The following is a 20,675-nucleotide window of genomic DNA, read 5'->3' on the forward strand; positions in this document are numbered from 1 at the left end:
GCCGCAGCCGCTATCCACATACAGTAGTCCTTGTACCTTTAACGTGTCTGTAGGTGACAAGCGTGCTTACATAGCAAGACTGGTCAAGACATCTGAAAGTCGGTTTCGCGTACCGCGCGGTCTAGGCATCGTGACCTCGATTGGATAAACCAACTACCGAACGCAACAATGCGCTGCTCGGCAAGCCAGCGCTCCAGCGGGGAGCTGGGCCAGCGGTCCCGCTCGGCGGGTTTGTGTGTGGCCCAGGCGCGTGTGCGGTCTTCAGGTGAGCCAGCCACGTCGACGCATCGCACCGGGCACCACCTTCTCCTAAGCCCCATATCGCAGTTATGAGTAGGGGCGCTGACTGTGGACAAGTGCTCGCCCATGGGGCAAGCGTTAGGCAGGGACCTGCAACCGAAGGATGCAACACCCAGAAGCTGGTATGCTGTACGCTGTCTGATGCGTTGTCCCTGCCCGCATGCTGCGCAGTGGTCGGACGCGCCTCGCCATCTGCCAGCACCAGCATCGCGCCCACTCAGCAGCAACTGCCGGCTGAGGGTGGAGATGGCCGTGGCGTGAGCCTGGGGCCGGTGACAGGTGGGCCCACCGTGTACCGTACGTGTCTGTGCGTGGTCGTGTTTGGGCGCAGGCCGCGCTTGGGCGTGTGAGGTTGGGCTGGTGTGGTCTGGCATTCCGGCGTGGTATGACGTCTTGGTTGCGCCCCTACATTTTGCTGTCTGGCGCCGGCAAAGTACGCATTGCGGCATGCGGTGCTAGGGTTTGGCCGCGCAATGGGCACTGCACGGCACTGCGCACTGGGCATGTGTGCGGGTCACCGGTGTCGTCAAGGGTTCTGCCAGGCACCGCGTTTGATGGGTTTTAACCTGCAACACGTTGTGTTATGTTTTGAACTCGTCGCAGCTGAGCAGCTGGCCGCGCACAACACGCTGTTCACGTCACTGCTGAAGGAGTACGCCTACTGGGTGGAGGACGAGTGGGTGAGTGTTGTGACGACCGACGCACGGTGGGTGCGGCCGCAGCCAACAATGGAGGCGCCCAATCGAATCGCCTGCTTGCGGCCGAACGCGGTCTGTACTCACGGGAACATGCCGGCTTGGGAAGTGCCTTACCGCGGTGCTTGGGGACGCCGGGCCAGGGACGTGCACCGGGTTCCAAGGGAGCTGGCACGGTGTCTGCCACACATGTCGCAGCGACCCTTCCTCGGTGCTCGGTGCCCTCCTTGTCATGTGGCTGTCGGTCTCTCGGCCCATCGCATCTGCTGCTCATTGCGACATAGGGGATGGATTTACCAGTAAGCCCGGTATCGTCAGGTCGGGCCTCCCTGCTTGACTAATCCACTCACGCACGGGCCGCCGTGTCGGCTGCTGCTGCCGCAGGTGACCGGCACCATCCCGCCGGAGCTGTGCGGCACCTACTTCCGCAACGGACCCGGCCTGCAGGTCAGTGCGGGGAGCAAGCCGGTATCCGTATGTCCAGTTGTCCCATGAGGGTGGCGCATGAGGGGGGGGGGGCTGGGCTGCAAAGGTCACGGAGGAGGTGGAGGCACGGACAGGTCAATCCTGGGGGGCTTCGCCCCCCTCGCTTCGCTCGGGGGGCTCAGCCCAACAAGGTGTGGTGGTTAGAGATGCTTTTGATGGGGGCCCTCTTGCAATACCGGCACCTGGACAGTACAAACCGAAACGCCAAAGGGCGCGTCACCAAAAGCAGCACCGGTAATGCGCCGACACGCAAGCGGCCGGGAACCCTAGGAGCGCCCTAGGCTCGCCTAGTCGCCTGCAGGGGCACGGCAGGGCGCCGTGCAGCCCTGTACACGACAAAGGCACGCGCGCACCAGGAAACTCGAGCTTAGAACCCGAGCTCGCCACCCCCAAGAGTGAGCTCGAGCTGGGAAGGCAAGGGTTTGCGTGGTGTGCGACAGGCCTGCGAGAATCGGGACATGCCCAACTCGGCAAAGACCCGGGTGGCGCAGCTTTAAGGGCTTTCGGCCTAAGCGGTCCATATTTTGACAACTTTAGTAGTAGTGGTGGCAAGGCGAGGGGCGGACTGGGACAGAAACGTTTTCGTGAATGAGTGAGGTGCCCGTGCACTGAGGAGTGAGCAAACGGAGTCCATTCATCCTCTCGCCCGCCTCCTGGTTGATTTTTTCGGACCTGTGCACGCTGTCAAATGGATATAGCTTGATGTATGGCGATATGCCATGACAACATAGGCAAAAGGCACGTAATGGACAGCGTAATGGACGTTGGCCCCACCTCGTTACCAATGCTGGGGGCGACTTCGTTAGAAGAACCACTGTATGATGCTTATTCCGCTTCGGGCGCTCGGAGCTCGCGGCGAGAAACTGCGACCTCACAACCTCATGAAGCCGACCTGCTCCCGTCCTGCGACGACAGCCTTTACCCTTCAGTCTCCACTCTATCGCGTACCAACACCGCCAATCGGCTGCGCCCGCGTCCTCCGGCGGAGGCGTCCTCGCCAAACGCGAGCTCATCCTTGCGGGCCACGCCCCGTGACCACCGAGAGCTCGGGCAGCGCGTCGACGGTTCCTCCTCCGCAAATGCAAGCCCCTCCCACCTGCGCCCCACACGCACTAGCCAGACCGGTCAACATCGCCCGCTCGAGGAGCTCTTGAGCCAGGCCAAATCGCTCTCGCGGCTCTGCCACCAGTTTGGCGGCACCTCCGCCTCGGGCGGCCTGGCATCATCAGGCCTGAGCTCGCGAACATTTGCAGAGGGCGCCACCGTGCACAGCAGCTCCGGCGCCGCCAACAGCACCGGAGGCCGCAACTTCAGCCGCGCCAGCAGCAGCAAGGCAGCCAGCGGTGCAGCCGCCCCCAGCCCGTCCAGCTTCGGCGCCGCAGCCGAGTCAGCGGCACAACCCGACGACGGCGCCGGAGGAGGAGCCGCATCGCTCATACGCGCGACGCGCTTGCGAGACGTGAGCCCGGCCGCCACCGCCGCCGCGCCGCGCTACCTAGCCAGCCCCGCCGGCTCTCCGGCCATGCAGGGCCGCATGTCATATCTGGGTGACAGCGGTGCGCGCAGTGTCGAGCTTCCCGTCTTCCGCCGTGCCAGCAATGGCGGCCTGAAACTGGCGGCGGCGGTTGCGGCGGCCGCGGCAGCAGGCGAGGCTGCCGGCATCGCTGGCGCACAGTCGCCGACGGCGCTGTCAGGCGCGGCGTCGCCGTTCGGAACGCGCTCACGACACGCTCTATTTCAGGGCGCGGGGCTGGGCAGTCCGAGTTCTGGCGGCCTTGCAGCTAGCCCTGGTGGCGGCGGCGGCGGTGGCAGCGGTGCGGGAAGCCCGCTAGGGTCGGCGGCGGTGACGAGCTTGGGCGGCAGCAGCAAGAAGAGCAACGTCATTCAGTGGAACGAGCACGGTGGCGGCTCCAATCGCGCCCTGCGCAGCGCCACGCCACTGCCACCGCCGCCCCTGCCTCAACACCTGTATTCGGGATTGCGACCGGTGCAGCCGTTGCCGCACGCGCCGCAGTGGCAACAGGCCAGCCCGGCGCTCTCGGAGCCGCACCATCTGCAATCGCTGTCGCCCGTGCCGCACCCGCCGCCGCCGCACCCACCGCCGCGCCGCGCGCCGTCCTTGCTCCAGCAGCAGCAGCCCCCACCGCGGCGGGCCAGCAGCCACCACCTCTCCGCGCCGCTCGTGCCGCTGCTTGTGTCCATGGCCGGCGGCGCGGCGGCCTCCGGGCACAGCTCCCGCGGCGCCTCATCGTTCCGGCAGCACCCAGCCGACGCACAGCTTGCGGCCATAGGCTACGAGTCTGACGGCGCGGACGGAGACAATGACGGCGGTGCAACGCTGCCTGGCGGCGCCGGCCGGGAGCGCACCAGCAACGGCCGGGAGCGCACCAGCGCCGGCGCCGAGCTGCGCGCTGGCATTGCGGTGGCCGCCGCCGGCAGCGGTGACAGCAGCAGCAACAGCAGCAGCGGCGGCCGCGGCGGTGGTCATGAGACGCACACGCTGCAGGCTGCCAAGCCACAAGCGCTGCAGCAGTCCACGTCGCAACACCAACGGCAGTCGCAGCCGCAGCCGGGGTCGAAGCAAACCTCGCCGCACCACTCCGGTGCGCACGCGCATGTCTCATCCACGCGGTCGCGCAACCGCTTCACGGTCTCCGACGACGGGCGCGGCCCGAACTCCGCGAGCGCTCGCCCCGCCGCCGGCGCGGCAGGCGCTGCCGCCACCGCGGCCCTGTCGGCAATGGCTGCGGGCCTGGCGGGTGTGGGCATTGGCGCGTCCACGACGAGGCGGCTGGCAGGCGGCGCCTCCACCGGTCCGGCCCTGCGCATTTGCTCCTTGCCGCGCCAGCATCACAGCTCCGCGCAGCCGCACACGGCCCGGCAGCACCCCGCGCAGCCGCCATACCAGCATCAAGGCAGCGGCGGCGGTGGCGGCGGTGTGGACGGTCTAGACATGTTTGCAGACGCCCACGGGCTGCTGCCGACAGTCTTCTCGGCGACTGACGGCGCGGAGGCGGCGGCAGTGGCAGCTGCAGCGGGCGCCGCGGCAGGGCCGAGCGACAAGGAGCGCCGCATGCCGCAGCACGCTCGGACCTCTCAGCCCGCCGGCTTCGTCGTGCAGGACCTGCAAACCATGTCGATGCCTCAGCCGGCCATGGAGCGGAGCTCGGACGCGCGGTCCGCGGCGGGTGGTGACGACGGCGGCGGCGGCGGCGTGGCGTCTGGGCTTGAGCGGACTGGGTCGCGCAGTCGGCTGAAGGCGCTGGTGCCCTCGTTGATGCGGTCGCTGATGCGGGGTGCGGCGGCGCTTGTGAACCGCAAGGACAAGTCGCATGGGGCAGTGGCGGCGGCAGGTGGCAGCGACCTTGCAGCGGTTTCTGTCGGCAGCAGCCAGGTGGTGCCGCTGTGAGGCGTGCGGCAGTGCCGACGGCAGTAGCGCCAGCAGCGGCAGTAGCAGCAGCAACGGCTATGAGTTGTGGGGACTTCCGGCAGTGACATCAGGACGTTAGGCTGTGTAGGGTGTTGATGTGGTCGCAGCGCCGCGCCGACAACGAGTGTGTGATGGCGTGTTGGCGCCAACCCGACTAGCAGGTACAACGCAACGAGTTCAAAGAAACATGATACATGTTGTCTAGGAAACATTCGCCTGGGCGTAAGTTAGTATATCACTAGAGTTCACTTTAGATGGGGGGGCACAGACCAGCTACGATGCAGTTGAAAGGTGTGTGCGTCGGCTGTAGGGGCATGCTGGGACTGAGTGGGACAAGAGGGTGCATCTGCATGTCGCGTTCTGCGTGTGTATGGGAACGCAAGCAGCTCTGAAGTTTAGGATGGCGGAGCCCGGCTCTTGCAATGTTATGGATGTGTGTGTTACTGTTGTTCTAGTGGCTGGTGGCGGGTTTTTTTTACTATAGGAGGCTGTGGGCGGACCTGGCTAGCCACACACGCCATATTGTGGCGGTGACGCTAGTCTGGTGGCTCACCCGAACACTGCTGCGGCATCCTGCATCAGGCGTAGCTGATACCGCAAACAGATGGAGACACAGACATACACGACAGTTATTGAGGCATTGTGGGACGACGCAGGTTTGGGCGTACAGCGAAATGTAGAGCTACTGTAGAACCGTTCTATCGTGAATTAAGTGCAATGTCGTTAGAGGGGTCCGCTTGTGCGTGGGGGTCGCAGTTCGCCAATCGCTTTTCCCCCGCCATGTATTGCAAGACAAGCAGCAGCCAATGGCTTTGGTCTGGCTGGCTGCAGTGATACACCTAAGCAAACAAACACCTTGACTGCGCACCAAAAGAGTTTGCGGCGGATTAAAATTGATTGTTATGCGTGCGCGGATGTGTCAGTGCCAGCAGCAGCATGTCTGGCGCGTGGTGGGGCAAGGGGTTGTGGTGGCGGTCACCGCCGGCGCCGTCTGTGTACGTGATTCATGTATTCGCTGCATGGCCACTCAAGGACACCGTCGCAGATGCTGAGGCGGCAGTGGGTGTGCGTGCAGCGTGCTTGTGGTCTTTCGCTTGTGGTAGCGCGGGGCAGCAGTCATCCCAGGCAAGCAGCAAATGCTGTGCGGTCCTGAACGCGTGTGAGAACATATGTGTGTTCTGCGCGCGATCAGCGATCTACGCACCGGCTATGTAAACGCTGTGGTGACAGGCAGGAGGTACTTTGATACAGGCTCCGTGGCCTGAGCAAATGCGCTGCAATGATAAGGCGGCACTGTGTAGACCGGCATGGCCCTTTCGACGAAGAAGGCGAAGAAAAATAAGAGGGTCCAGGGGGAGTTTGTAAGTACCAGCCGAAACTGAACCAAATCAAACGAGAGAGCAGGCCCTCAATCCAATGCAGCGCGAATCCAGACAAAGTCAGTAGGACCCCATCCACATAAACAGAGGACTGGCGGGGCGCCATGGAAGCCCTGCTGAGGAAGTCCGGTGCATAACGTTGTCGGGCCATTGCGGATTCCCGTCTTCCCATGTCTGTGTGACACCAGCCGCATCACACGCCGCCACATCGGGGTGCCAGCTGCTCAGGGGGCCGCCCTCCTTCAGACTTACGCAACCGCCCCTCCCCCCGCACGAACGGCTACCCTCTCTTCTGTGGCTTCAGGCAGAGTTGTAGGGGGCGGCATGTGACACGGGCGCAGCCACGCAGCTACCTGCAGAGGAACGTAGGGACACACGCGCGCTCCAGCTCCCGCCCACCTTGCAGCCCCGGCACATGTACGGGACGTAAACGTGCGCCACACATGAACAGACGGCCACACATGAATACTATGTGGCAAGAAGGGACAGCTCCACCCACACACGCCCACACTCCGACAACCACATTTTGCCGCTCACGCCGTCTCATTCCGCACGCCCGCTCTCGTCTGCCGACCTGCCCAGGTGGACAACCCCAGGTACAAGCGCCACAACTTCGACGGCGACGGCATGATTCTGTCCGTGGCCTTCAAGGTGGGGAGGGGGGCGCAGCCCTGTGCAGGCCCAGTTTGCGGGTCACAGGCAGGGGTCACAGTCAGGGGTCACAGCGGCCTCGGCCACAACCGTTGTCGTCGCTGCAAGCATTTCTCTGTGTAACTGGCATCATGCAGTGCTCGGTCATGCCGCTCTCGCTTCTGCGTCATTTCACGCTCCCTCCACCCCCGCAGGACGGCCAAGCGTACTTCCGCAACCGCTTCGTCCGCACCACCGGCTTCGAAAAGGAACAGGTGCGTGTGCGCATGTGTGTGTGTGTGTGTGTGTGTGTGTGTGTGTGTGTGTGTGTGTGTGTGTGTGCGTGCGTGTGCGTGCGCGCGCACCATTATACCAGCAGCTCCCGACGCGTCGGTGTACGGGGTACGGTGCATGTATACGATAAACTCGTGCGTCTACGTGGCAAAACAGGACAGCGTCCGCAGTGGAACTACGGCGGGACGCGGCTGCCCGCTCATCCTCCTGTGTCATGCACCGTGTCATACACATGCACACGCTCCTCACCCCTCTTCCCTCTCTTCCCCTTCGCCCTGTCCACAGGAGGCTGGCCGGCCTCTGTTCCGCAACTCCTTCAGCCGGGGCAGTGCGGACGGCTCGCCCTTCTTCAACCCCTTCGACCTGTCCTTCAAGAACGTGGCCAACACGGGCGTGCTGGCCTGGGGCGGGCAGCTGTATGCGCTGTGGGAGGTGAGGGCGTGGGGCGGGGCCGACCTGGGGAAGCGGGGAGTGTGTGTGTGTGTGTGTGTGTGTGTGTGTGTGTGTGTGTGTGTGTGTGTGTGCTTTCATGAGGGCTAGGTGCAGAGCGGGAGGGCGCCTTGGGTGCAGCCCAGGGAGGTGGTGCGCTGAGCCGCGCTGCACCAGAGTCTGGGTCCATCAAAGGCGCTGGTGCCGGCCACTCGCGCAGCCTCCGCTCCCTTCCGCCCTCCATTCCCTCAGCTCTTGCCCTCTCGCCGCCCATCCGCCTCACCTCACCCCCCTCACCTAATCATGAATGTAACCCTCTCCCCTCCGCACCCCTCAAACCCTCTGCCCCCCCGCCCCCCGCCCCCTCAGGCCGGCCTGCCCTACGCCATGGACCCGACCAGCCTGGCCACCCGCGGCGAGAGCCGCATGGGCGGCGCTCTCAAGGGCACCACCTTCGCCGCCCACTACCGCATCACCACTGAGGTGAGGGGCGCAGCGTGAAGAGGGAATGCAGCTGCGGCTGCGGCTGCGGCTACACGGAGACGACAAGCGTGGCGGCCAATGGAATTATTCCCTCAATTTGCCCAAAGTGACCACTGCCCCCCCCCCACACACACACACGCTCGTGAATTAATAACTCTGTTGTGCATGAACGCCTGCCCCTTCCCCTCCCCTCCCCCCGCATGATGTTGCTGCAGGCGGACGGCTCTCAGCGCTGGGTGTCGTTCTCCACCGCCACCGGCTTCGGCGGCAGCGCGGTCACCTTCTACGAGTTCGCGGAGGACGGCAGTCTGGTGCACGAGACAGTGCACAAGTTGGAGGTGAGGCGGGGCGCGGGGGTTATGTGCCCGGGCCCAATGAAGAATCCCCATCTCGGGGAGGGCCTGGGGGCATGAGGGGAGGGGCGGCCGGCGGCCGGCGGCGGCACAGGTTGGACGTCCCCGTGTGATGCGTGTGTATGCACGCAAGTGCGACGTGCATGCGTTCGCGCGACAAGACACTCGCACGATGCACATGGGTTATGCAATCATTCTCAATTTCCCGTTATGCTGATGTTGATGGAGGCTCAAACACCCCATTACCCTTCACAAATTGTCTTTATGTTCTCTTTCGCGCGCCCGCACCCAGAACACGTCCATGGTGTTCATCCACGACATGCTGGTCAGCGAGCACTACTACATAATCATACTGGGGCCCATCGAGTTCAGCGGCAAGAAGTTCGCGACGGAGGTGCGGGGGGGCCAGGCGGGCGGGCGGGCGGGCGGGGAGGGGCGGGAAGGATGTGGTGATGGGGCGGGGCCTGGCGGTCGAGGGCGGGCGATCGCGACGGCACGTAAATGTTACGTGTACACACGGGATGTGTCCTTCGCTTGTGCTCTCTAACACAAATGGAGTGTAATACATGCGGCCGTACAGCTGTGCAGCTGGTGTCACACCTCCTCCGGCACGTCCGCTTCGTGATCGCCTCGCACACCGCATTTCATTACCGTATCTGCCTCCCATGCGACAACTGCAGCCCCGTCCCACGGCTTTGACCCGCCTTCCTCTGCCCCTGCCCTCCTGTCCCTACCCACCTGTCCCTACCCACCTGTCCCTACCCACCTGTCCTCCTGATCTCCCCCAGTACGTGTTCAGCAAGTGCTCCATCGCGGAGTGCCTCACCTACAACCCTGACAAGCCCGGCCGTGTGGTGCTGGTGCCGCGGCCGGGGCGGCCCAGCGGCAAAAGCACGTGTGAGTGGCGCCGGGATGAATGCCGCGTGCAACTGAAACGCGACGCAATAGCCGAAAGCCTGCCCTGCAAGCGGCTGCCTCCAGGGCAAGAAGCACATACCCCGCACGCCCCTGTCGCCTACTCCCCAGCGCCCAGCACCCGCCTCTGCCTTCCAGTGTCTGGGCTTGGCGCTCATACCTCCTGACCTCTGGGCCACCTCCCCCCCACACACACGCACACACGCACAGCCCTGGTGCCGCGCACACTGGAGATCCCGCCCTGCTTCGTGTTCCACCACGTCAACGCCTTCGAGCCCGAGCCCGAGGCGGGCGTGGCGGCGGGGGCTGTCGCGGGGGAGCCGGTGGTGGTGATTGACACGGTGGCGTGGGACAAGGTGTCGTTCGAGGTGAACCAGTACACCTACGGCCCTGACTACTACACAGGTGGGTGGGTGGCCGGCTGGGTGGGTGGCGGGGCGTTAGATGGGGGATGGGGTGGGTCGGAGCACCTGGTACAGGATGGATGCGTGTGTCTATGTCTGTGGTGTATGGGTAGTGCAAAGCCAGGCATGCAGCACTGCAGGCGATGGGCAGTACCCCGGCACAGTAACCCGCAGCATGCACGCCGTGTCTCCTCTCCTTATGCTCTCTAACACACACGCGCTTGTCGGCTCCCTTGCCCGCACACAAACACAAAAGGCGGCCCACAAACACACTCGTGTTTCGTTTGCCCTTTTCACACACAGGCGGCAGCCGCTCCCACCTGGTTCGGCTGGTGGTGGACCCGGCTGGTGGCCGTGTGACGCCGCACCGCCTGCTGCGCCGCACCGTGGAGTTCGCCAGCCCCGACCCGCGGGCCACAGCCCGGCCCCACAGCGCCGTGTTCGGCGGCTGCGACATGGTGGACCACCCGCTGCACTGGGGGCCCATACAGGTGGGGGGCGGGGAGGGGGGTGTTGGTGTGTGTATGGGGGGGGGTGTTGGGGGGGGGAAGACGCTTCTTTGTGGAGGCTGCAGACCGCGTGGGCCACCTTCAGGAAACACGTCCCGGCTGCATTATCGCAAGGAGTTGTCATTTAGGAAACCGCATTGTCTCCGCCTTCGGTGCACTCCCATACCCCCCATGCACTCCCGGCCCCACACGCACACGCCCTGTAGGGAGTGTTCCGCGCTGACATCGACCCGCAGCTGGGCCTCACGCCCGCCACCTCCAGCGCCGCGGCCCGGCAGCAGGCGGAGCGGGCGGTGGCGGCGGGCGCCGACGGCACAGCGCCGGGCGTGAAGGCGGACGTGTGGTGGGTGGTGCGGGCCCGGGTAGGGCGCTGTGCAGAACTGCATGAGAGGGAGACACACACACATTCACACACGCAGACGGCATACAATATCTTTGCGCTTTGATTTCCTTGTGCTCTTTACAACACAGACGGTGGAGGGAACAGGTTACATGCGTCGTGCACATGGCAACAGTGCTGCTTGTGCCGTACTGCGTGCTCTCGCCCTCGCCGTTGAAGCCTGAAACCCACCGCGGCTTGTGCCGCCTTGCGCCCTGCTGCCCCCAGGTTCGCGGGCCCGCGGCGCTTCCCCGGCGAGCCGATGTTCGTGCCCCGGCCCGGCGCCGACAGCCGCGAGGGCGAGGGCTGGGTGCTGGTAGCGGTACACAACGCCGACACACAGACCGGGGAGCTGGTCATCCTGGATGCGCAGGTGCGTGCATGTGTGTGTAACAAAAACAACGGTCGTGTCAGGACCACCACGCCCGCACCGCCGGCCCCACACCCTGTGCCGCACCCACGCCACACCCCAGCCCCTCACCTCCGACCCACCCACCCACCCGCCCTCACCCCCAACGCCGCAGCACCTGTCCAAGGGCCCCCTGGCCACCATCCGCCTGCCGCACCGCCTGCCCGCCGGCCTGCACGGCTCCTGGCACGGCTCCTTCCTGGGCCCCGACCCCAGCCAGCAGCAGCAGCCTCGCTTTCAGGAGCTGGCCACCATTCGGGCGCTGTGAGGGGCTGAGCAGCTGATGAGGTGAAGAGGAGCCGAAGAGGAGAGAGGGAGAGGAGGAGGAACCGAAGTGGAGAGAGCGTGAGGAGGGGGTATTGTGAGGTAAGGGGAGGGTGACGCCGTTGGCCATTTTTGAGTTGGGAGAGTTGGGCGAGTTCGTGGAGTTGGTCCTGAGAGTTCTGAGGAAGAGCAGAGCGGAAGATATGCGTTTCGATGCATTTTGTGTGGTTGCATTGAGAGGCTGCCAGTCGGGGGCAGAGAGCCAGTGGGTGCTTGGGTAGGCAAAGGACTGAAGAGTGCGTGTGCAAGGATGTGCAGGTGCAATGACAAGAAGAAAGCGCGTGGCTTGCTTGCTGCAGGAATACCGTGTTTTGGCAAGCAATCTTTACTCCTCGCAGGGTGGTGGTGAGGTGCAACTGCGTGTGTGTGATGACTGATGAGTGTATGCCCGTATCCCTTCTGTGAATCTCATGCCTGATTTCGTTTATGGTGATGCGGAGAAAGCCAGGAAGGATCTGTTGCATGCTATAGGTGTTGCATTGAGAGTGCGTGAAGTGGTTGGCGTGGCGGGGTTGCCCAGCAGTCAGCACAGTGAATGTGCGGCGACGAAACTTTGCGCATCGTCCGCCCGACCAGCCTGCGTGCCATCCTTCCATCTTTCCAATTTTAAACACTGGGGTAGCAATGCAGTGTCGACTGAAGACTTGTTGCAGCGACATCGCATCGGGCCTGGGGGCTTGGCTTGTTCACCCGCACTCCCAAACCCGCCAGCCTGCCCGCCAATCCAGGCTCAACCGCTGACACGGCCGTCCAGACAGCCTTGCACTGCCTGTTTTACCGCTACTTAACTTAACCCGGGCTACGAGCCTCAATTCTCCGACGCGAGCGTCAAACGGGCGGGAAAAGGGACAGCAATGATTCTTCAATGGGCACCGATGCGACGTTGTTGGCAAGTTGGGCTCCGGCGTTTGTTGTCTCTGATATTGTTTCATAAGACTGGCTTTTGAGTCTACTTAAGAGGAACTGACAGTTAACGGCGCCACGCCGCGCAAGCGGCTGCCAGTCTTTGGCTCTGTGTATCCGCCGGCCCTTGAGGCATTACGATTATAGTTGATCCAAAAGTCTGCGAGGATTAACGGCTGAAAAATGACAGAACACAAGGGCAGCACGTCGCTCTTTGCGATCTTCCTGCTCAGTCTGTACTCGCTCTTCTTGTTTCCCTACACGATCTATCGCGTGTTTGGCGGTGGCTCGGAGGAGACTGTGGTGCAGCCCTATGTTCAGGTGGGCAGCCCAGCTCAAGCGCCGGCAACGGGCTGCACATCCCAAGAACCCAAACTTGATTGCTTGAGCCGCGGCGCCTGGTGTTCCTCCTCGCCGCAACTGCACAGGGTAAACAGAAGAAGAGTACGGCGTCGCGCTATTTGCGCAAGCTGTTCAATAAGGGTGCGTGCGCGCGGCTCGGGCGGGGTCGGCTGGGTCCAGGACTGTTGCAGCGTGTTGTGACCAGGCGGCAGTGCCTCCATCTGAGGAGTCCACCAGCGTCACAAAGCCACTTAGCGGACGGGATTGGGCTGGACGAAGGGGCACTATGAGAGGGAGGGAAGGGAGGGGGCGCCACAGTGCCACAGCGGTGGAGACGCTACGCCGTGGCATGCACGCGCCCATGCTGGGCACCGCGTCGGCGACAGCGCAGAAGCACTGCGCCCCTGCCCCGACCCCAGCATCGCCTCCACAATACGGGCCACATGCAAGGCCCCTCTTAACTGTTTAATCTCCTCTTTCTCACCTTCACTACTACGTCCGCTTTGCACAACATCAACAGGCAACCTCGTGCTTCTGGGGCTGTGGGTGCTGTGGGGACTGCTGCTGTGGTATGTGCAGATCACATCCAAGGTAGGCAGAGGCATGCGTGGGGGCCGAGCGTGCACGGAGATGCGACTGACGAGAACTCCACCCAACGTGCGGGTTTGGGGGGTTGCTGGTGGGCAAGGGGACTGCGACTGAGCGAGAACGCGGGGCGGCGGCGTCAGCTGGCCGACGGGGGCAGCTACGGGTCCCGCCGTGGCGACTTGGCCGAGTGCTTTGGGGCAATTTGACCTGGAGGTGTGGGACTGGGGCGTATGCGCGTGCTCGTGCACCGCTGTGCCGGGTTGAGGGAGGCCCTGTGGCGGGGCGGGGCCGGGGAGGGCTCGGGCAGGGGTCGGGAAGCTGGGAAGGTGGCCGACCTCGTGTAGCGGCTGCAACGAGTGGTGAGCTGTAACTGTAGCGGTTTCAAGCAGCGCGGGCTGCATAGCGCGCGCCTGGCACACGCAATGTGGTGTCGGGGGCTAGGCGTGTGTGCAACTGGCGCTCAGCGCCTGCAGCTGACCCCGCCCGCCGCCCCGCCACGCTCTCGGCGACGCTCCCTTTCCATATCATGCGCACGCCTCCTCCCTGCCCCTGGGCTTTCTGATGATGATGGAACTTACTTGCTGGGCTCGGGCGTGTAGCCCCTCCCGCCGCCTGCCCCCGTGCTGCGAGTCACGCTACTACCGTAGTCAACTCGAATGCCCACCACCCCTCCTGCCTGCCTGCCTGCCTGCCTGCCTGCCCCTGCCCCTGCCCCCCACAGGACCTGAAGCCGTTTGACCCGTTTGAGATCCTGGGTGTTGAACCGGGCGCCACCACGCCGGAGATCAAGAAGGCCTACCGCAGCATGTCGCTGCTGTACCACCCAGACAAGGTGGGGGAAGGGACACGGGGGAAACGAGGTGTAGGTGTTTTTTGGCGCGGGGGGGGGGGGGAGTTTCAGGGTGGGGAGGGCAGGTGCATGAGGGGGCAGGTGTGTGTTTGTAAGTCGCCCACGTCGCCCCTTAGGCCCCAACCCAACTATTCCACTCCAACTCGCCCAGTGCCGTTCATCCTTGTGTCCATCCGTGTAGCCATCCCCGCAGTCACTCATCCACGCCCTCGCCCCGCCCTCCTCCCACAGAACCCCGACAAGAAGGCGCACGCCTACTTCGCCGAGTACATCACCAAGGCCTACCAGGCACTGACGGACGAGGCGGCGCGCAAGAACTACGAGAAGTACGGACACCCCGACGGCCCGCAGGTGGGTGGGGTGGGTGTTTTTTTGGGGGGGGGGGGTACTAGAGTCAACATGGAGGAAGGGCGGTGGACGGGGGCGGTTGGGGGCAGAGCCCGATATGAAAGGGGGAGCCAGAGTGCAGCCGTGAGCAGCCGTGCGGGGCTGCAATCCCCTCTGCAAACCCAAACCCTCCGCCCCTGCCCCCTGCCCCCCCCCCCCTCCAGGCCCTGGACGTGGGTGTGGCGCTGCCCACCTGGCTGTTCACCAAGGACTCGCGCCTGGCGCCGCTGATGCTGCTGGGGCTGGTGGGCGTGGGCATCCTGCTGCCGCTGGGCGTGGTGAGCTGGCACATGCTCAACAGCAACCGCTACAGCGGCCCCAACGGCGTCATGCAGGAGACCCTGTCCTTCTACTTCCACTCCAAGTATTCGGTCAAAGAGGCGCAGGTGCGGAAGAGGCGGCGGCGGAGGGGAGGGAGGGGAGCGGAGGGGAGGGGAAATGGGGCGGGGGCGCAACGAGAGCGGAGTGCAGGGGCAGGGGGTTGGGGGTGTAAGCTGGCAGGGAGGGGAGGGCTGGGTGCACAGGTGGGCACACGGGCCGTGCCGGCGGTGGCGGTTGCGTATGCTGCAACCCGCACCCGTGTAAAGGAAACAAAAAGGGAAGTCGTGTGTGTGTGTGTTTCCTCCTCTGCCGCCCCCCGCAGTCTCTGGTGCGCATCCCCGAGACGCTGGTGTGCGCCATGGAGTTCATCACGCTGCCCACACCAAGCGAACAGAGCTACGGTGAGCGCGGACCGGCATGCAGACGGGGCGGGGCGAGGCGGCGGTGCAGCGGTGTTGTGGTGGCGGTTGCGGGCTGTGGGGCCCCCGGCGGCAGCAGCGCGCGGGTGGCCGGAGACTGGGTTGGGGTCTGGGGGCGTGACGAAAGACCGTGAAAGATATATGGGGTTGGGAGTCTGGGTGTCGATGCTGTCGATGCTGTATGCCAGTGGTGGTGCTGTGGGCTGACCTGTTGTGTCGCCACCAATCCCTGCCTGTGTCTGCCTGCCTGCCTGTGTGTATGTGTTGCGGCCGGCAGGTCTTGAGGAGTTGCGGAAGCTGACGCTCCGCAACAACGGCGACCTGAAGGACAAACCCACCTTTTGGAAGAGGAGGGCCAGCGTGCTCAAGGTTTGTGTATGTTTGGGGGGGGGCGGGGGGGGGGGATGTGCCCGAGCCCAACGAATTTGGTTCCAAGGGGAGAGGGGGGTATTTGTTTGCATCGTTTATTGGGGAGAGGGGGATGCAGGCGGCATGGTTGGTTGCACGACGGCACAGGCCACACGTTTCTGTGCCGCGGCACCTGACACTCCGCGCTCCTCCTTTGCGGTCCCTCCGTCATGCTCCCAACACACACGCGCATACACACGTGCTCTTTGCATCCCTTTCTAACACACGCACGCGCACGCACTCCCGCCCCCGCCCCTGTTCCCCCAGGCCCACATGCTGCTGCTGGCGCACCTGGACCGGGAGCACGACAACATCCCCGCCACGCTGCAGGTGGGGCCGGGGGGGCGTGTGTGTTTGTGTGTGTGTGTGTGTGTGTGTGTGTGTGCGTGCGCGCGCGCGCGTGTGTGTGTGTGGGGGGGGTGGCTGTGTGTGTGCGTGTTTATGAAGCGGGGGTCTTCCAACAGGGGGAGCGAAAGGACGGAACGTGCCGTTCATGGCGGTAGCTGCACACTAGCAGTGCGCCGCGAAAGCGCACGATCCGAAGCATGTGAAGTGCCTCGCGCACCCCTCTCGGGGCTCCACTGTCGCCTGCTCATGCTTGCAACGCCACCCACTGCCCTCCCCCGCCCTCTCCCCCGCCCTCACCCACTCTGGTGCCTCCAGGCCGACCTGCGCTTCGTGCTGACCAAGACGCCGCTGCTGCTGGATGAGATGATGAAGATCGCGGTGCTGCCGCGGCCGCCCGCGGGGTACGGCTGGATGGTGGGTGCCTCAGCGGCGGCAGCGCGTTTTGGGGGGGGGGGTGTAGATATCAGCCCGAACTAAACCGAACCAATTTAAACGGGTGGAGTACAGGCAGAGGCATTAGTTGCGGGGTGGGGTAATGTGCCCGAGCCCAGTGAAATAGGTCCCATAGTCAATGGGGCGCACAAGCAGGGGGGCGCACAAAGGGGCAGAGGGAGGGCGGAGGCAGTGCCGGAGGTGGGCGGGTTCTCTTGCCCTTGGGTCGCTGGCTGCCGATGACGGCCATCCCTGTTGCCGACGCCCTCCACCTGTTGCCGACGCCCCCGCCCGACGCCCCCACACAACGAATCATGAATGTAACCCCCCGCAGACGCCCGCGCTGGCCATTGTGGAGATGATGCAGTGTGTGTCGCAGGTGAGGGAGGAGGCGGGAGGAGGTGGGCGGGAGGGAGGAGGCGGGAGGGAGGGCAGGGAAGGTGTTGTTGGGAAGAGGCAGCAGGCTCTTGGCGGTGGGAGGCGCCTTCCAGCTGGCCGGACATACTTCCCGCCGACATGCTGCCGCGCCGTCCGTGTCGGCGACCGGTGTACTTCCGCCGTATTTGGTCCAAGATTACCTGCTCACACACGGTCCCCTGTATAAAACACACACACTCGCTCCCCCACGGCCCGCCCCCGCAGGCGCTGTCCGTCAGCAACCGCAAGCCGCTGTCCGGCGGCGGCGCCAAGGCGGGCGCGGCGGACGGGCTGGCGGGCCTGCTGCAGCTGCCGCACTTTGACGGCGACACAGTCAAGAAGCTCAAGAAGAAGCGCGTGACCACACTCAAGGGTGAGCAGCAGCAGGCCTGCGTGCTTCCTGCATGTGTGTCGTTTCCTAAATATGATTCGTGCCACTTCTTCCTTTGCCCAGCCCCCGCAAACTTGCGTCTGAGTCGTAATTGTTGTGTGCGCCGTTGCGCCCCTCCAACACCCGCAGAGCTGCAGGACGTGGCGCCGGCGGAGCTGCCCGAGACGCTCAAGGCGGCGGGGCTGGAGGACGCGGGCGTGGAGGCGGTCACGACCTTCCTGGCCACACTGCCCGCCGTGCACGTGCGCGCCGAGTGCGAGGTGGGAGGGGTAGGCGCGGTGGCGGTGGGAGGCGGGAGGGAGGGGCGTGAGAGGGCGTGGGTATGGAGGGGAGCGGAAGTGGAGGCGGACTGGGTCGGGGTGGGTGGGGGCGGGGCAGGCTTGAAGCTGTGAGGCGCTGCAGGAGGGCGAGGCGGTTGCCGGTTGGGGACGATGGGCGGCGCTGCCCCGCGCCGGCCGGCGCCCACAGCTGTTGCCGGCGTCGCAACGATTGGCGTTTACGTTGTGTCCGCCATGCGTCGAGTGTCTCCCCCACCCCACCTGCCCTCACCTCTATTGCCGCCCCCGTCCCTCACATCTCTATCTTTCCTATCTTATATTAATTTCCTAATGACGCGGCGGTAACGTGCACGCGCAGGTGCCCGGCGAGGATGAGATCATGGAGCAGGACATTGTCAAGTGCAAGCTGCAGCTGCTGGTGACGCGGCCCGCGCACAACAGCCCCGGCTTCGAGGCGCAGGCGCCGCAGCGCGGCAGCAGCAAGGCGGTGCGCGCCTTCACGCCCAACAACCCCATCCCGCACGACGAGGCATGGTGCGTCCGTGGGTGGTCCGTGGGACAGTGTGGGTGTGGGTGTGGGGCGGTGGCGCCTCAGGTTGAGGGCTTTGGAGGCGCCAGGGGCCGGGGGTTGGGGCACACACACACACACACACACACACACACACACACACACACACACACACACACACACACCTACGGCTACCCGCCCTGCTGTACCCATGTGCCTGGCTACAACTCTGCTTCTCCTTAACTAACCATGCACGTCTACCCACCCTCCCCACCCCCGCCCCTCGTAGGCACGTGTTCCTGGTGGACCCCGCCGCCAACGCGGTGCTGTCCTGGAGCAAGGTGGGGCTGGTGGAGGCGGAGGCGGTGGGCTTCAGCCGCCCAGAGCTGGCGGAGGACTGGGAGAAGGCGGCGGCGGCGGAGGGCGCGGACAAGAAGGTGCGTGGGGGTCACGGGGGGAGAGTGGGGAGAAGGGTAGGGAGGTGGACTGGGAGTCCGTTCAGGTCGTGTTTTTGGGGGGGGGCAAGGTCGAGACTGGAATGGGGTGGATGGGCTTTGGCGAGGAAGGTGTGGTGGGAGGTCGCGAAGGTCAAGCTGAGAGCCGAGCGGGACTGGGAGCCGCGGCCCCTTCACTCCTCCTTTTCTCTCCCTCCCACCCTCCGTCACCAACTCCTGACGTCTGCGCTTTCTCCAAGATTTGCCTACTCGGTCAACTAGTCATGAACGCAACCCCCTCTCCTTCCATGTCCCCATGCAGGACGGCGACCGCTCCCGCTCCAAAGCTCTGGCCACCGCCGACAAGTTCATCAGCCGCTACGGCAACGGCGTGCAGCGCAAGGACGGCGGCGGCGGCGACAAGGAGGGGGGCGCCGGCGGCAAGGACGGCGCCGGCGGCAAGGACGGCGAGGGCGAGGCGGAGGCGGGCCAGGTGGTGGAGCTGGTGTTCGCCGCGCCCAAGTGAGATGCGCGGAGGGGAACGGCCAGCGGGTTTGTAATTATTGGTCATGTGATGGGCTGTACCCCGCGCCCCACGACTCTCTGTAAACCCCAGCGGACCGCACCCGCCCCTAGTCCTCTCTCTCGCTCGCTCACACGCACGCCCTCACCTCCCCGTCACACCCGCACGCACGCACCCACACACCTGCTCGCACCCCCTCGCACACCCGCGCCACAGGGCCGGCAAGCACGAGCTGCAGGTGGTGGTGATGTCGGACTCGTACGTGGGCTGCGACCGCACCATCCCGCTGAGGATACGCGTGGTGCCGCTCACACGCGCGGCGCAGGTGGGGCCGCGGGCCAGGTCGGAGGGGGGGGGCGGCGGCTGCGGCTGCGGCTGCTGTTGTGCAGCGTTATCCTGGCAGGAAGGGGTCTAGCTGGCATGTGACAGACCACCAGTTCTGCAACACGGCAACTACAGCTGCCTCTGATGAGCGGTCGGGGGGCATGGGGGCGTCGGGGAGCCCGCGAGGGGCGGCAGGCTTGCCTTGTGTGATGGCGAGGGAGCGATTGCGCTGCTGGGCCGCTGGGCTGCCTCCGTCCGCTACTCCCAACCCACAATCCCACTGCCGCAATCTCGCCTGCCGCACTCCCACCAACCCACACCCGCAGGAGGGCCGCGACGCCAAGTCGCTGGCCAAGGCCAAGGAGTGGGCGGACAGCGACGGCGACGACAGTGACGAGGAGGCGGCGGCGCGCCGGCAGCGCCGCCAGAGGAAGAAGGAGGCCAAGGAGGCGCGGGAGGCGGGCGAGGCGCCGGCCAGCGACGCCGGCAGCGCGGCGGGCGACGGCGACAGCGAGGAGGAGGACGAGGACGAGGACGAGCTCAACTCGGATGAGTACGACAGCGAGGAGTCGGGTGGGTGCTGAGTGGGATGGGGTTGGGGTTGGGTGGGTCTGTGAGGTGGGCTACTAGGACTACGAAGGTTGTGGAGCTGTGTGGCGTTGAGGATGGGTGGGAGCGGGACGCGTGGGCAATTAATGGGGGCCAGATGCCGGCGGGCTGGGTCGTCTTTCCTTTGTCGCATCCCACGCTGGAGCAGTGCACCATAGCACGCCCGCTGGCGCCTGCGGACCGCCTTGTCACTGCCGCTGTGCCTGCGCCTTTGCATCGTGCCGGTGTTATCCGCAGGCGAGCTGGAGAGCGGCTCAGAGGACGAGGCGGAGGACGCGGCGGCGGCCAAGGGCCGGAAGCCCGCGCTGCCGGCGGCGGGCGGCGGCAAGGAGGCGATCAAGCCGGTGGAGGTGTCAGATGACGAGGACGAGGAAGAGGAGGAGGAGGACGAGTAGGGGGCGGTGTGCGCGAGTGGTGGTGGCCAGGCCAGGAGGTAGTTGGAGGTAGGTGGGGCGGCTGGGGTGGTGGCGGTGGATGCGCCTAAGGCAGGTAGGTGGTCAAGGCCGCAGGTGGCGGCAGCAGGTTGCAGGTGGGCCAACAAATCAGGTGATGATGAGTGATAGATGTGAGAGTGTGTGTGAGCAGGGATACAGATGGAGGGAAGCAAGGGCCGTCTGCAAAGAGCTCGGTGGCAAGGGCTGGATAGGAGCAGTGCGGGTGGAGACTCGGGGGAGCAGGAGACTTGGGGAATCAAGGGTGCGTGCTGCGATGTAATGCCGATTTGCAAACGGGCCGCTGCCTCGCTTCCTCTTCCGCAATTCGGCGCTCCACCTA

General features: G+C 64.9%; 3 protein-coding genes across 3 annotated transcripts; all 3 read left to right on the forward strand.

The window, feature by feature from the left end:
• The first annotated feature begins 49 nt into the window (after positions 1-49).
• On the forward strand, positions 50-6,281 carry CHLRE_16g657750v5 (uncharacterized protein). Its single transcript, XM_043070926.1, has 5 exons — positions 50-265; positions 472-579; positions 904-980; positions 1,380-1,442; positions 2,602-6,281. Exons 1-5 carry the CDS (start codon positions 169-171, stop codon positions 4,888-4,890), a joined length of 2,634 nt encoding a protein of 877 aa, XP_042915568.1. The 5' UTR covers positions 50-168; the 3' UTR covers positions 4,891-6,281.
• Positions 6,282-6,329: 48 nt separating this feature from the next.
• On the forward strand, positions 6,330-12,043 carry CHLRE_16g657800v5 (uncharacterized protein). Its single transcript, XM_001697790.3, has 13 exons — positions 6,330-6,421; positions 6,873-6,941; positions 7,136-7,195; positions 7,500-7,646; positions 8,013-8,126; positions 8,342-8,464; positions 8,772-8,873; positions 9,268-9,376; positions 9,605-9,799; positions 10,102-10,289; positions 10,514-10,650; positions 10,915-11,059; positions 11,211-12,043. The coding sequence occupies exons 1-13, from the start codon at positions 6,395-6,397 to the stop codon at positions 11,361-11,363; spliced, it is 1,569 nt and encodes a 522-aa protein (XP_001697842.2). The 5' UTR covers positions 6,330-6,394; the 3' UTR covers positions 11,364-12,043.
• A 176-nt stretch (positions 12,044-12,219) lies between these two features.
• Positions 12,220-20,627, forward strand: CHLRE_16g657850v5 (uncharacterized protein). The gene is made up of 19 exons (XM_001697791.2): positions 12,220-12,643; positions 12,751-12,805; positions 13,185-13,255; positions 13,974-14,084; positions 14,334-14,453; positions 14,654-14,875; positions 15,133-15,211; positions 15,507-15,598; positions 15,905-15,967; positions 16,301-16,399; positions 16,752-16,796; positions 17,060-17,207; positions 17,355-17,485; positions 17,862-18,037; positions 18,301-18,448; positions 18,768-18,967; positions 19,185-19,293; positions 19,619-19,865; positions 20,139-20,627. The coding sequence occupies exons 1-19, from the start codon at positions 12,506-12,508 to the stop codon at positions 20,294-20,296; spliced, it is 2,412 nt and encodes an 803-aa protein (XP_001697843.2). The 5' UTR covers positions 12,220-12,505; the 3' UTR covers positions 20,297-20,627.
• The last annotated feature ends 48 nt before the right edge of the window (positions 20,628-20,675 follow it).

This window comes from Chlamydomonas reinhardtii, chromosome 16 (genome assembly GCF_000002595.2).
Source record: "Chlamydomonas reinhardtii strain CC-503 cw92 mt+ chromosome 16, whole genome shotgun sequence".
NCBI lineage: Eukaryota > Viridiplantae > Chlorophyta > Chlorophyceae > Chlamydomonadales > Chlamydomonadaceae > Chlamydomonas > Chlamydomonas reinhardtii.

Excerpts from the sequence above, each read along its gene's own strand:
- CHLRE_16g657750v5 (XM_043070926.1), top strand. The coding sequence starts at position 169 with ATGCGCTGCTCGGCAAGCCAGCGCTCCAGCGGGGAGCTGGGCCAGCGG. Across the intron at positions 580-903 it reads GAGCCTGGGGCCGGTGACAG|CTGAGCAGCTGGCCGCGCAC; the intron begins GTGGGCCCACCG and ends AACTCGTCGCAG. Across the intron at positions 1,443-2,601 it reads GCAACGGACCCGGCCTGCAG|ACCGGTCAACATCGCCCGCT; the intron begins GTCAGTGCGGGG and ends CGCACTAGCCAG.
- CHLRE_16g657800v5 (XM_001697790.3), top strand. The coding sequence starts at position 6,395 with ATGGAAGCCCTGCTGAGGAAGTCCGGT. Across the intron at positions 7,196-7,499 it reads CCGGCTTCGAAAAGGAACAG|GAGGCTGGCCGGCCTCTGTT; the intron begins GTGCGTGTGCGC and ends CCCTGTCCACAG. Across the intron at positions 8,127-8,341 it reads ACTACCGCATCACCACTGAG|GCGGACGGCTCTCAGCGCTG; the intron begins GTGAGGGGCGCA and ends ATGTTGCTGCAG.
- CHLRE_16g657850v5 (XM_001697791.2), top strand. The coding sequence starts at position 12,506 with ATGACAGAACACAAGGGCAGCACGTCGCTCTTTGCGATCTTCCTGCTC. Across the intron at positions 12,806-13,184 it reads GCGCAAGCTGTTCAATAAGG|GCAACCTCGTGCTTCTGGGG; the intron begins GTGCGTGCGCGC and ends CAACATCAACAG. Across the intron at positions 17,208-17,354 it reads GCGCGTGACCACACTCAAGG|AGCTGCAGGACGTGGCGCCG; the intron begins GTGAGCAGCAGC and ends CAACACCCGCAG.